The sequence below is a fragment of the Spodoptera frugiperda genome, chromosome 16 (assembly GCF_023101765.2).
Source record: "Spodoptera frugiperda isolate SF20-4 chromosome 16, AGI-APGP_CSIRO_Sfru_2.0, whole genome shotgun sequence".
Classification (NCBI taxonomy): domain Eukaryota; kingdom Metazoa; phylum Arthropoda; class Insecta; order Lepidoptera; family Noctuidae; genus Spodoptera; species Spodoptera frugiperda.
In genome coordinates this window covers 5,830,481-5,845,724 of record NC_064227.1, presented here as the reverse complement: position 1 = coordinate 5,845,724, position 15,244 = coordinate 5,830,481, and the positions used below count along the sequence as shown (strand labels likewise).

Here is a 15,244-nt window from a genome sequence, read left to right as displayed (position 1 = left end):
TCTGCTATTAGCGAAAATTTTAAAGTTAATATAAATAAAAGCTGATCTATAGTAATAAAGTTATTTTTGTACATGAATGCGTGTGTATGTAGTTACATAAATATTATGATTATTATTTATTTAAAGCGTTAAATATATGTAGCTAGTAGCTACCTACTCGATTTTTCCTGAAACAAGCTATAGGTACTAACTTGTTTACGACAAATGTCCGAAAATAGTTTAAACATTGGTTTTACCGATTTGAAACAATACGTTATTATTAATACGTTCATTATTTTTAGTAGTTCAGATTTAGGTGACTAGTAAATGGAATGTGGCGCTTGACTTATTATTTTTTTCAAGATCGTACAAGTGCAATAATTGTTTTTTTTTTTTAACTCATGATACATTTTTATCTCCTGATTACTATATTTTCTCTAAAATAAAGAATATATTACGGGGTCAGTGATTTTCATCACCTGAAGAAGCTGTGGACGCCTACAAAACGGCCATTTTGGAGAGCCCAACTTCCGAATGGAAAGATTGCTTGAAATATTGATGCTATCGTATGGAAAAATGTGTCAAATTTCGCGGAGAATACTTCGAAATGCAATAAATACATTTTTAAATAGAAATGTTTTGTCACTTCCTTGATTGTTCAAATTTTTTGTGCCGCCCTAGTAGAGTTACGATTCCTATGTAAAAAGGGGCAAGCTCATTGGCATACATTGGGCATGGTTCCAAACTACATGTATTATATTAATTAATGTCAGCTAATTTGAAATGATGTAACACGTGATTCTTTTTAATGTGATTCAAAAATAGAACGATATCAAAACAAAACTATTAAAAGATTCTAGAAAACCATTCATATCTAGTCAAAGTAAACACACATACACACAAGCTGTTGATTCATCATCGTCGTATAGAAATATGAACGGTAACAATTATCTTTTCTAGATATTTCTTTATCTGGCTTCGTCTGCCAAGCGTGAAAATTAAACTTGATTGAAACAAACCGCAAAGCAAGCGTGCTTCATCATCATGGAACGAGCACTTAGCTTCACTGACGGACAGACTGACGGACAATTCAATTTGACGTTTCAAATGTGCCTAATTTAGGATTAATTGAAATAAATGCTTTGACTTTGACATCTTCAACCTCATCATCTTCCATTTAGTGAGATAGTGATCAAACGCGAGCCTATCAGCAATAAAAAAAGCCCCTCATGTGTAGAGGAGGCTCATAGTCCAGCAGTGGACTGTTACTACATGTAGATGATGTCGGCAAAATGCACTGTGTTGCTATGCGGAAAAACATGCGAACGACTGGACCGATTAATTATTACATTAATCTGAATTGAAAATGTGTTGCTAACTAAATAAATTAAATTCGCTATTTCATTTTTGAAGAGTTGCCAAGGTTGGCTTTTACGAAAGAAAAATAAAAACACTGGAAGCGTCTGGATATGGCAATCGAGACGTCTAGCCAGTAAAAGATAAATCTAATGGGATTCTTTTTTTTTGTATAAGCTGGTGTTTGTAAATGTTACGAAACAATTGTAGATACATGGTAAGCGTATTATTTTTCTAGAAAACATTAATATAATAATAACAGCTGATAGTGATTCAGCCAAAAATCGTATTGTTTACAATGTAGGTTAGTAGATAAAGGTGATAGATGGTATTACCCAAGTACCCACCAGTTAAATCATCAACTTAGGCGGTTTTTTTGTTTATTCATTAACACGCTATATACCAATTACATAAATCAAATAAAAATAAACAAATAATTTACAAATACAATTGTATAAATAAATAGGTATTTTTATTAAGACTAAACCATATTAAAATTATTACTTAACCATTTCATTACCTACCAAAATAACGCAATAACAAAACGCAAGTCATCATTGTCATAAAAAAAATAATGAATTCCAAATCGAATTCAAATCGTAAACATTTCCGAACAATTCTAGAAAAGATAATTCCATTCCACTTTCAAAAATCTAACTCCATATCGAATGCAAATCATAAACATTTCCGAACAATTCTAGAAAAAGAAAATTAAATACCATTCCATTTTCGAACATCAGCTGTCAATTTAAATTGTATAATTTTGGCGCCAATTGCTCATTGCAACCATATTTGTTATTATTAAATGATTATTGTCCCAATTTTATAATCAGTTTGTCCTTGGACATGACCTATACACAAACCTGAGACCTTGTCTCATTAATTCAGTCGCATGGAACGTTGTAGAACGCCATGGAATGTTTTGTTCGCGAGGGAGTTGCCAGTCGATATTCTCGGCGGTTCCTCGGCCGTTAACCCCGATAAGGACGAACAGCTGAGCAGGGGTTCTCAAGTCGCGGTCGCAAGGGCCGCTTTTTGAATGGAAACAGGTTTTTCAATGTGTATAACTTGAAAATGAGTAAGTTAATTATTATTGCGAATTTAATTTTATTTAAATATGCTAAGATATTTTTTATCTCTTATTTATTGGTATGTTTCGCCGATGTCACTATTTATCAGAACTATTATCTCAGTAGAATACCTACATATAACTTATAATTTTAAGAAGTAAACAACGAATTTTAAATCTTATGATAACGAAGACTAAGAACATCGCCGTCTTAAATAACAAAACATAAAAGCTATTTCTAAGTTACCTACTTACTTCAATAAAATTAAATGTCAAACTTTAAAGATTCCATCCATTTACTTCTTTTTTTTTAATTTGGAATAATTAGTTATCTAAAAATATAAATAAATGTAAAATAATGTATATTTTAAATCAGTGTAACAAAAAATATAATTGAAAAACATCAATAATGCGAATCTGCAACATTTGCAACCCAACAGTTGAGAAGCTCTGTACTATACACAAACACAAACAACAGGTACAACAGCTGACTTGTGTTTGGTTCGAGAATTTTCTACTAGATACTAGATGGCGCTGTTACCAATATAAAAGGCGGCCGAAGCGCGGCACGGGCATCAGTTTTGAAAACAAGCGAACAAGTGATACAAACTTCAAGCGCTCTCAAAGCGACTCGAGGATATTTCTCAGCGATTTTTGTGAAGGAAGAAAGTTGTTGTTGTGTTAGAAATCAAGCAAAATGTCTCTGCTACCATACTTCTTCGATGAATTCGGCTTCCAGCGCCCTCGCCGCCTCTTGGACCAGCATTTTGGACTCGCCTTGACGCCTGACGACATTCTCTCCGTTGCCGCTGGACCGTTGATGACCAGGGAGTACTACAGACCCTGGAGACACCTCGCAGCAGCTGTTAAAGACCTGGGATCCAGCATCAAGACCGACGGAGACAAATTCCAAATCAACTTGGACGTTCAGCACTTCGCACCAGACGAAATCTCTGTGAAGACGGCTGATGGGTACGTTGTGGTGGAAGCTAAGCATGAGGAGAAGAAGGATGACCATGGCTTCATCAGCCGGCAGTTTGTGAGGAGGTACGCTTTGCCTGAGGGTACCACGCCTGAGACTGTGGAGTCGCGGCTGTCTTCAGACGGCGTGCTGACCATCACAGCGCCTAGGAAGATCCCTGATGCCATCAAGGGGGAGAGGAAGGTGCCTATCGCCCAGACTGGCCCCGTCCGCAAGGAGATCAAGGACCAGAGCAACGGCACAGAGGAGAAGAAACAAGAAAAGTAGAGAGTTTGTGTTACCCCAACATCTGATTTTGTGTTTACCCTGTGCATTTTCATTGTCCCAAAGTTACGGCAGTGCGAAATAATTAATGAGACTGATTTAAAATTAGTAAATGTAAATATTTATTTTTAAGTTTTGTTACGTTACGTTAATAAATGTCTGCTTGTGATCTGAATAATTGTTTTATTTATTTGTTAGTACTTAGTCTTGCAAGTAGCGAACTTTTCTCGATCTTTCGAGAACCATAACAACTTTACTACCACTTTACTACTTATAATCATTAAATACACACTATGGGTACATAGTTTAGCAACACACACATCACATAACAACACACGTCTCATATCTTAAGAGATAAATCATTTACAGACACACATTAGCATCAGGGAGAGCCATGCATTGCTTACCATCAGGTGATCCGTCTGCTCGTTTACCGGCTCATCCCAGAAAAATACTTTTTATTTAAATAACATATCGGGGACTAAATGACAGATCTATTTACGTAAAATAAATAACTAGATACCTACAGAATACCTTATTATACCGACTGACAGACACGAAATTGCATATAATATTATGTATTGTTATAATGATCAAATGAATACAAAAAATGCTAGACTGCCGAAAGATTGTTTGTATGTAGCTTGCATTCTGGAAACATCCTCATATTGTTTTGACGCTCGCATCAATAATAAACAGGCTCTACAATGCCGATTTATAAATAGAGGTGTGAATCTATCATCAGAAATACTTACACACAAGCATGGTATGGTACCTATATCCACTCTTAAAGTGATGTCAAACATTTTTTTAAATTAATTTGCGAGCGACTTTATATTCAACTAGCTTCTGTCAGTGGTCTCCCTCCATCCTATCGACCAAGTCAGCTCATACCCTGTCTGTATACCAAATTTCATCCAAATCCGTTCAGTAGTTTCAGTGTGATTGACGGACAAACAAACAAACTTTAAGTGTGATTATATTCATAAAGATACTTTCGCTATGCCAGAGTGTAAAGTGGACATGGACATCTCGCTTAACTAAAAATCAGGGTTTACTCACGTAAATTAATGGAGAAAAGCTCTACTAGTTTCGAGTCACAGAGGGACTCTTCATCATGAGCAGCGTGAGTAAACCGTAATTTTTAGTTAATTTATTATGTCTGATCAATAGTTATTATAATATTTAAAGTAATGGTCATCTTGCATTGCTTTTTTTTGCGATTTCTTGTTATCATTATACCATCATGGATATCATTTATTTATGTACTGATCGCATGATTATTCAACCATCTCCTGGGTATTTTATTTGTAGCCATCATAAGTTTTGTAGTTTATATTCGCATAGCACTTACAATAATAGAACAGCAGAAAAACAGTTCACATCGACCGCCTTTTTATTTATCCGCTTAATATTTGGCAGGTCAATGAAAACTTGCTATATTTTTTAGTAAGAGGTTCGCTGTATGTGTATGTGTATAATGTACCTTCTAGAAGAGAGAGGTGATTATTACAACAGCCTATAAGTGGCCACTGTTGACTAATGGCCTCTTCTCACACGAAGAAGGTTTGAGCATTAATCACCACGCTTGCTCAATACGGGTTGGCGATTTCAAACTTATAATTAGAAATTCTAAACCCAGATTTCCTCACGATGTTTTTCTTCACCCTTTGTCAGTGGTGTCTAAATAATGTGTCATGTACAGTCAGCCAAATTATTTGGTGTGCAGATAACAAAATAAAGATCGATTCAGCATATTCAAAACATATTTCAATGTCTTTTAGGTAAAGTACAGAATTTAGTACAACAATTAGTTATTGTTAATTTACTATAATATATTTATTCTATTACTAGCTTTTGCCCGCGACTTCGTTCGCGTGGAATAGTGACTTCCGGCAAATTTTTGGTTTTAACCACATAGTTCCCATAGCTATAGGCTGATGATGATGATGAGTTCCCGATCTCGCGGGATCTTTTCAAAAATGAGATGTAGAAGATATTCCAGGGAACTCTTCAAAAATCAACATAATGAGCTCTGCGTTTGATTTTAATAGATGTATACTCACTTAGGGCATTGAAAAAATAGTTTAAAAACGGACTTTAACTAAAGAAATATTATAATCTTTCCGAACTTAAGATGAAAACTAACTTAAAACTAAAGAAAGCTACGAATTACGAATTTATAACAATTAAAAAAGAAATTATATTAGAACCTATCCTTTATGCTATAATAACCAAGCTTAAACTAAATAATTTAAAAGAAACGACTTAAATCTAATCTAATTAATTTATAAATTAGACTTACAATTTTATTAAAAAAACTAACTACAGTAACTACTAATAATCGATATCAAACTAAACCTACGTTAAAAAGTTTAACCAGAAAACCAGGAAAACCCAACAAATTAACAAATAAAATTATTAATTGACAAATACAACGAAACCAATTTATAATATACGAAACAGCAGGACCACTACAGACAAATAATCATACGACTGATAATACACATTTTCTACAATAGTACCGAAGCGCTCGGCCGATACCCAACCAAATGAATGTAACGAAACCATAGCGCGATCTATTTCGATCCCAACGCCATCTATCGAGGATAAAGACAACTTGGATTATTTATTTATACTCCGTTCGGGCATTTTCTTTGTACTAAAAGTTTAATTATATTGATATAATTTTTTTCATACCTTTTTACTATTTGTTAACTTTTTTCGATGAATTAAAACAATAACATGAACCGAAGTCGTGTAACGATCGACATAGAATTATCTATACTCCGTTAGAGCGTTTTCTTTGTACTAAAAGTTGTATTATGTTATATTTTTCATTGCTTTTTACTATTTTGTAAAAACAATTTTCCAATGAATTAAAACAATAACATGAACTGAACAATTGTAATTACACCATTGCGCGATCAACGCCATCTATCTACGGAGTATAGGAACAGCCCGACATTGTTCAATTCCGTACTATAAGTACGAAATTGAACAATAGATGGCGCTGTATGTCCGGAATAAATTTATTTTTTTTTTTATTTTTTTTTTATTTTATTTTTATTTTTATTTTTATTTTATTTTATTTTTATTTTATTTTTTTTTTTTTTATTTTTATTTTTATTTTTATTTTTATTTTTATTTTATTTATTTTTATTTTATTTTTTTTTTATTTTTATTTTATTTTTATTTTTATTTAATTTTATTTTTATTTAATTTTTTTTATTTTATTTTATTTTTATTTTATTTTTATTTTTATTTTATTTTTATTTTTATTTTTATTTTTATTTTTATTTTTATTTTTATTTTTATTTTTATTTTTATTTTTATTTTTATTTTATTTTATTTTATTTTTATTTTATTTTTATTTTTATTTTTATTTTTATTTTTATTTTTATTTTATTTTTATTTTATTTTTATTTTACTTTATTTTTATTTTTATTTTTATTTTATTTTTATTTTTATTTTATTTTTATTTTATTTTTATTTTATTTTTTGATTTTTGAAATAAAAATATATCTATGTCCTTTCTAAGGTTCTAAACTATATCTGTACCAAATTTCAACCAAATCCGTCAAATAGTTGCGGAGATTATTGGTATAATCATAGAATGTTCGACGTGATTCTTTAATTTGACATAACTTTTTTATTTATGAACCGATTGACATGAAACAAACACTAAATGTAAATTTAAGCATCCCACAATATATTCGTGAAAACCGCATCCAACTCGGATCAGCCGTTTCTGAGATTAGCGCGCACAGACGAACAGACAAACAGACAAACAGACAAACAGACAAACAGACAAACAGACAAAAAAAAAGTTAATTACATTTTTGGGTTCGACATCGACATAACAATAACCCCTGCTATTTTTTTTATTTTTATTTTCAATGTACAGACAGCACTTTTCTACGATTTTATTATATGTATAGATATTACAATCTCTGTATGAACCAATGTTTATTTTCTTACCAAATCGTTTGGCTGACTGCTTACTATTTGGTATACAGATTCGAAAATAGTACAATACCCATTGTGACTGTGTATTTAAATGAAATTGTATGTAAATAAAACACAAATATTGTATGAATTCTCTTTATTTAGCTACAACAAAATGACATAAGATCGACGCCGCCGGCGGGCGACGGTAAATAATACAATTAATATGACATTATGTATGTAGTGTATAAAACAAGTATTTTTAATCTTTTAGAAGCTCAGTTACGCATATCACTACGGTGCTGTGTATTCACATTTTTTTATTTATTTAATTTTACCTCTTCAATATCGGTTTGGAAATTTTATTTTATTATTTTTTACTTTTGTAAAATAATCTTGCAAAATATGGGAGTCTAAGATGCTTTTTTGGTGTGTGACTGTACTTTTAGTAGGTAATTACTTTTTTTTGGATTTTTTATTTTATTTTAAGGAAATTTGTTTTTATTTTTACGTTCTGAGTTTTGGAGGTAAGGTAGGATAGAGGAAATTGATTGATGTTTGTTTAAAATTTTATATGTGAGGTCGTTTTTTTGATAACTGGTATCGATAAACAGTTAAGAAATATTATAGAAAAAATGGTTTTCGAAAACAGATTCTACCCTAAAAGTTATTAGGACGGAAATACATTATCTTAATTTTTCAAAAGTCAAGAGAAATGTGTATTTTGCAAGATACTGTAAAAAACCTGACAAAATACCTTTTTAAAGGTTATTTTTGATTCCCAAACCGATATTAAATATATCTACGATCATTAATATTGCTATACATCGACACTACATGAAGTAGCTGACACAATAATTTAACTAACACACATTAAAGCGACTTTAAAATTAAATTTAACACCAACTGTATAATAAACAAGAATAAATTTATCACTAACAAGAATAAAAATAAAATAATAATAATTAACATTACAAATAAACCGCTAATCGATTTTATTTTATCATTTTTTTTAATAATGATAATAAATATAAATGTAAATGTTTCGTTTCTCGATAAAATAGTGAAAAAATCCAACCAATTTTTTTATTTGTGTAATTTAATAATTATTATGAAATTTAATACAGTATGTGGTGCAGATAGTAAACAATTTTTTGTTTTATAAATTATATAATTTCCAGTGTAGATAATATTAGTTTTATATTCTCTATATACTCTTATTTAGGTACATGGAAGGCATGAGGCGTGCACTAACAATATGTCCGAAATACAGGACGTATCAATAAAAACACATTTTTCTATTCTAAACAATAAATTATTAACATCTCCATACTTTACATTTAAATGAAAGTCAAAGTACTTATACAATTAAATAAACCAACATCTTTCATTTAATATTAAATATCATTAAATACGACATCTCGATTCTACAACAGAAGTCAACATTTAATTTTTTAAGAAATATTTTTTCTAATTTCTCTTGTAAATTTATTTTATATTATAACTACAGTTTTTTTTTCTAATTTCTAAGCTACATAAAGATGTACGCCATTCTGCTTTGCAACATCTAATGCTAGAAATACAATAAGTATAAAATTGAGCTTTGTTGATATGTATCGTTACATTTAATCTCAAAGATTTCATTTGATATGTACGTGTTACTTTGGATCACTACGTTAAATGAAATGAAAAAAATATGAATACTTTTTAACATCATTAGAATTATTTTTTTATTAAATTAATACAATAAATTTAATCAATAACATTAGTAAAATGTGATCCAATAAAAGCATATTTTTAATCGAGTTCATTACAACACAATTTATATTTAAGTTACATTTTTTTTTAAATAAGAAAGGACTTCTTTCATTTAATGTCGACAAACATTATTTCATTTTAAATGAATTGTATTTTAACAAACATGAAGCGTGTTTGTGCATTAATTTCCTAAGCGATCGGGCCATTGGTTAAATTAGATATTTTTTAACATAAAAAAGCCGTGGACCGATATTATATTGCTTTTTTCGTGAAATAAGGCTAGGATGGAAGGATATACACAATTACAGTAAGTATTATAACGTATTTGTGTTATTATAACTCATTATTTTCATTATTTTCTGATTTTAAACCTGTTTTGATAACATTCTGTTATATTTTGCAACCTAATTTGTTTAACTTGAGCCTTTAAAAGAGTTTTTTATGAATTATTTATTTAACTATACAAATGTATAGAACACGGTCTAAAATTCTGGAAATAAGAACTTTATATTGTATTTTTCTTTAACTTTTTAAAGGCTTAGGTTATTCAAAATATCTGGTTGTATGTATATTTGATTAAACATTACTTATAAACTAAATGAATTCGCTTCAACATTGGATGTTGTTGATTTCGAAACTAATATACTTACCTATTTTTTTCTTATTGATAAAACTTAAAAACTGAGAATCAATTCAGTTAGAAGGTACTTTCATAATAATTTATTAACCCTTTAACCGCATGTGTCAAATATATCCGACACATATTTCCGTGTAATACATATCCGATTTTTTTATTTGTAGCCGCGCTCTAAGTCGTGGTTGATATTTAACTGGTCGCTTAAAAGGTTAATACATAATTTTTTTTATTATCCAGATACTAACAAAAATTCCACATTAACTCACAAAATAAAAATGAGATTTCATTTCTTTTATACTTTTTTTTTCATTTCATTTTCACTTCATTTAATATGACATAATTTATTTCGTGAATTAATGTGTAATTATTTTGCATTAAATTTTTGTAAATCCAACGTTTGAAATATATTATGTTGGATTTATTTTTACCATGATTTAGTACGTTTTATAGTTCGTAAGTACCTTTTGAAAATTTGACCCTTACTACGCCAACGATGAAAATTATATTAGTTCATTTATCATTAATGAAATAATGTGAATATATTTTGTGTTAGGATGATAACACATAGGGTGAAATAGAATTAATTACAAAGGGTTTTAACGTAATAGTAAATTATGAGGTTTAATATTAATAGTAGTTATATTCTGATATATTAATTCCTAAACAGATATGTTGCCAGTTCCTTCGAATTTTGTTATTATAGAAAATTGTATGTTAATAGAATAAATAAGTAAATAATAGATTAATATTAAGTGACAAGTAAAAACATATTTACGTATTAGCTTCACCCGCGTTATTAATGCATTGAAAATACAATTTTGTAAATTAACCTCGATTTTTAAACTACAAAACTTGAAAATCTTTCGAGTCCAAAATAATATATTTTTTTAAACAAACAGTTAGGGTAAGCGTCCACAGCGCGTTTTTCTTATACGACAAACTAAAAAAATACGTATCTAATATTTTTTCATAACCTAACTGACGGACTAAATAACTTTATTAATTTTCATACCCCATCACCATCCCTATTGTATAAAATCTCAAGACTGAAAATGGAAAAGAGAGAGAGAGTAGACTCAAAATTCCAAGGAACTGGCTACAAGTAGACAGTCAGAGAGGCATGAACAGTACACTCTAAACATTTCTATACTTTAAAGATTCTTTTAGAACACAAGAGATCTATGTCTACGTCAAATTAAAGCTTTATATTTTACCAATTTACATTACATAATATACTGTGTAGTGTAATGTACAGAGAATACATTTATCTAAGTGTATTTTCCTAATTATAATAGAATCGTGGTTCGAACAAAACTTTGCAATTGTAATGTTTCTGGATTTTCCGAAGTTTTATGTGATTTTTTCTTTTAGTCTTAACTTAATAGCTAAAGAAAACAGCAGATTTCAATCCTTTTGAGTAATGGTAAAGAAAATCAAAATGGAAGAAGCGAAAACAAGGATACAATACAAATAAATCTTAAAGAACAACGAGAAAGCTATACAAGAAATCTAGTATAAGTACAGATACCTACCAGACTTGAATAATAATCGAAAACTGATCGACAATTCACAACAAGCAGCCACTCAATTGACTAAAGTTCTACTAATTTCGAATCACAAAGTGGCAGCCAGTAGGCTGCGAGACGTGGCCGCATTTGCACACGCTGTTCGTGTTGAAGAGTCTCTCTGTGAATCGAAACTAGCAGAGATTTTTTTCATTAATGTATGTGAGTAAACCATGATTTTTCAGTTAATTTTGTATGTCTCACGACAGTTTCTATAAAAATAAAGTAGCAACTATTGACCAAACTGAAACCGACACCAAGAGATTTTCAGAAATCTGCCTCAAATCACTAGCAGAGTTTTATTCGAAACCACGCATTCTCTAATAGTGCATTCACATTGATGGATTATAATATATCTATATAACAGTCGACTAACAGAAGGGCGATCACTACACCAGACACTAGTCTAAGTTAGGAGAAACCAAGAACAACAAGGGTTTCTATATTGCAGACATAACAGACATGAACGGTGATGAAGACAAAAAGTCTTTAAATGATGTAAGTAAAGAAATAGCTGATAATGAAGAACAGGATTCAAGAATATCTGAAGAAGACTTAAGGTACGCGTCCACAGGTGCGCATCGCACGCTACGGATTTTAGTTTGCCTTGTATAGAAAGTGCGTCCACTGATCCGCATCGTACGGACCACGTCATCAGCAATGCCTACATGTGATGCGTACCGATGACGTCATACGGAATGCGTATGAGGGCCTGTCGATGCTTACATTTAGAAGATTCTAATGCAGTAACAGCTAATCTTAGAGTACAGTGGAATTAGACGATACTGATAGAAAAGTAAAAGAAGTAAAGAGACTTAGATAGACAAAAAGAGAAAATGAAAGTGACGACAGTTTTTCTGGGGATGGAGATTTCGATATTATGCCTTATGCCATTCATAGGAAAAAATAGAGAATGTTGATAGTATTGATTTTGATGGTGAAATTTACTTTTCTTGATACAAAAATGGAGTTGAGATATACTAGTACTTAGATTTAGATATAAAGTTGAATAAAGATAACAAGTTCAATGTCTGCAACATGAAACAATCTACGCTACCGGAGATACGAACCCAAACTCTAACAGTGTAAAAGGCGTAATACACTTATTTACAAAACCCAGCCTTTAAGATCGACCTACAAGCACCAGTTCTAAGTCGAAAATAAAACGAAATACAACTATGATATGTTTCATATAATCTTGTCAGTCTTCAAACTACTTCTAGATTCAGTCCTAAGCTAACGGATTTTACAATCCCATAAGAAGAGGACGCGATATTTCCAAAAATGAAATCACCAAAAAGCTTCATCGAATCATAATAAGTACATCCAATACCATAATACACATCTCTAGAAAAATATTTAAGTATAATTGCATTAGCAACAAGTTCATTTAAATTATTAAATATTGTAATACTCACAGCTTTTATGATATGTATCATTTCCTTAATATTATTTACATCTATAAAACTTATATCTATTTCATTTGTGATATGTTTTACTCGTGAGTTACTTGAAGCAAGTGCATCGTGCTGATCGTCAGTGTACTTAACAACGTCTACTAGTCTAATATCAATAAATTCATCGTAACATTTTAAAATAGATATAAAATTGATATTTTCTTTTAAAAAATATCTTTTGAAAGGAACGATGGCTAACGTTGAAGGTTGCCCTTCGAATCTTAGCTTAATAGTGAATAAATTCGACAAAGAATTGACGAAAATTTTGAAGAAGAGGACAGCTTTGATGAACGTGATAGTGTCTTTGAGGTTGTAGAGGAGAGTAAGGAGTATGATGGCAATGTAGAAGAGTTTGACTGGCCTGTGGGAAGTAATGGCCGAGCTGGGGGGCGTTGGGTACACGACGTCCACTTCAGCGATCTTGAAGATGGAGAGCAGAAGATGCGAGGAGATGTCTTCGTGCTGGGAGTTGATGCGGGACTTCACGACTTTTAGAACGTCGATGCATTCCTCCTGTAAGTTCATTAATAAATAGCCAATATTGTAGCTTGTACTTTCAGCTGTGAAATTTTATTGAAATAATGTAAAGGAAAATTAAATTTCCTCAAAAACTATTGGAGTTTTAAACGCCAAGCCAAATGAGTTCGCTATTGCATTATCCCTCTCTTTTTAACGATGGTAAAGATAAGAGAGGATATAAGGAATAGAATTGAAGGCATAAAGAATAGATTTTTTTATCTTTAATAGAAATTGAAGAAATTCCATTAAATCCCTAATCCCTTTAATTCTATTCCTTATAATTAAGATTATAGAGAGGATTCCTTATAATTAGAAGGGATGCCTTCAATTCTATTGAAGTAGAACTAGTAGACGTCAATAAAATTGAAGGCATCCCATCAAATCTATTCCTTACATTCTCTATTTTCTTTATCATCGAATACCATTCAATTCTATGGAAGGCATCATAAAATATATTGTGAAGAAATATTCTTTGTCTTGCAAATTGCCTCCTTCATTAAAAGGCTTACCTTCTCCCTATCCAGCAGGGCGTCTCCAGCCTCCCTCAGCATCTCCTGCTCCCGCGGCGGCACACTCGCCGAGATGATCACATTCTCGTTGCTGATGTTGAACAAAGTCAGCGTGCAATTCGTCTGCAAGAGTAATGGACAAGTTTATTTATTTGTATTTTTTTTTCTTTGGTGCGGCACGTGAGTTGACGGTTAACTTGATGGTTAGTAATCGGTGCTCCCTTTTTTTTGATGACGTAGGAAACCTTCAAAAGGCGCCTAAGGGGATATAAGACTAGGGAGTGTGGGATTTTTGCCTTATTAGAACCACCCTGGTGACTAGCCTAAGGGGATAAAAGACACTCAAGAATAGAGTGTGGGATTTTTGCCTCACTAAAACCACCCTCAAGCCACCCTCTGCACCTGTAAGGGGCACCGAGTCCTCTTAGTAGACCTGCTCAGGTGCCGGAGCCCTTTAGTGCGTCCAATTGAACAATAAATTCAAAACGAATAATGAAACATAAAATATAGCATGCTCCATCGTCGGCCGCATCATCGTTTACCACCAGGCGAGATAGTGGCAAAACGATGTTGACCCATCAAAAATCAGTCACGTTCGACGTCAGAGTTGTCCGCTCGCTCGATAGATGGCGCTCTAGAATATTTCCTATTTCAGTAATAAATAGCATATATTTTATATTATAAACTTCCAAATCTTTACATCACTCTTTTTTATACGATATTTTTTGACAAATTATTATTAATGAAAAAAAAACAACAGTAGGTAATCGTAATTCAGATTTTACTTAAAATTATTCGTAAATAACCCATTATATTATAAGATCAAAATTTAATATGAGTAAAATAATAATAATGTACAAGGTAATTATTTTATCTATCACACATTTTTAGATACTACAATTATGGACCTATGTAAGTTAAACCCGACCGAATTGTTGTTTTGTCAACTACGTATGCAAGTTAAATTTATAATAATATAATAATATTGGTTAGTAAATTACCAACATTATTTATTTATGATATAATATTTTTCATAGTTTCTTAGATCTCTGACCCGACTTGCGCCTGATCAGAAACCTTTCTAGAGAAATCTTATTTCTAAATACAGAAAAGAGTCAAATTGACTACAGTGTTGAGCATCGCGAGGGTCTATAAGTCGCGGTAACGAAACCATAGCGCGATCTATTTTTACCTGAGTCGC

At 31.3% G+C, this 15,244-nt stretch overlaps 2 protein-coding genes across 7 annotated transcripts in view; one reads left to right on the top strand and one right to left on the bottom strand.

Moving 5' to 3' along the window:
* The first annotated feature begins 2,976 nt into the window (after positions 1 to 2,976).
* On the top strand, positions 2,977 to 3,825 carry LOC118280746 (protein lethal(2)essential for life-like). The gene has a single exon (XM_035601103.2). The coding sequence runs from the start codon at positions 3,102 to 3,104 to the stop codon at positions 3,651 to 3,653; it is 552 nt and encodes a 183-aa protein (XP_035456996.2). The 5' UTR covers positions 2,977 to 3,101; the 3' UTR covers positions 3,654 to 3,825.
* Positions 3,826 to 12,454: 8,629 nt separating this feature from the next.
* Positions 12,455 to 15,244, bottom strand: part of LOC118280573 (uncharacterized) — a 226,679-nt gene continuing 223,889 nt past the window's right edge. For all 6 annotated transcript variants that reach the window (XM_035600672.2, XM_035600673.2, XM_050699490.1 and 3 more), the window contains 2 exons: positions 14,044 to 14,166; positions 12,455 to 13,528 (listed from right to left, as the gene is read on the bottom strand). In XM_035600672.2, the coding sequence (XP_035456565.2) occupies positions 12,767 to 13,528; positions 14,044 to 14,166 (885 nt within the window). In that variant the 3' untranslated portion in view covers positions 12,455 to 12,766. The remainder of the gene's footprint in view (positions 13,529 to 14,043; positions 14,167 to 15,244) is intronic.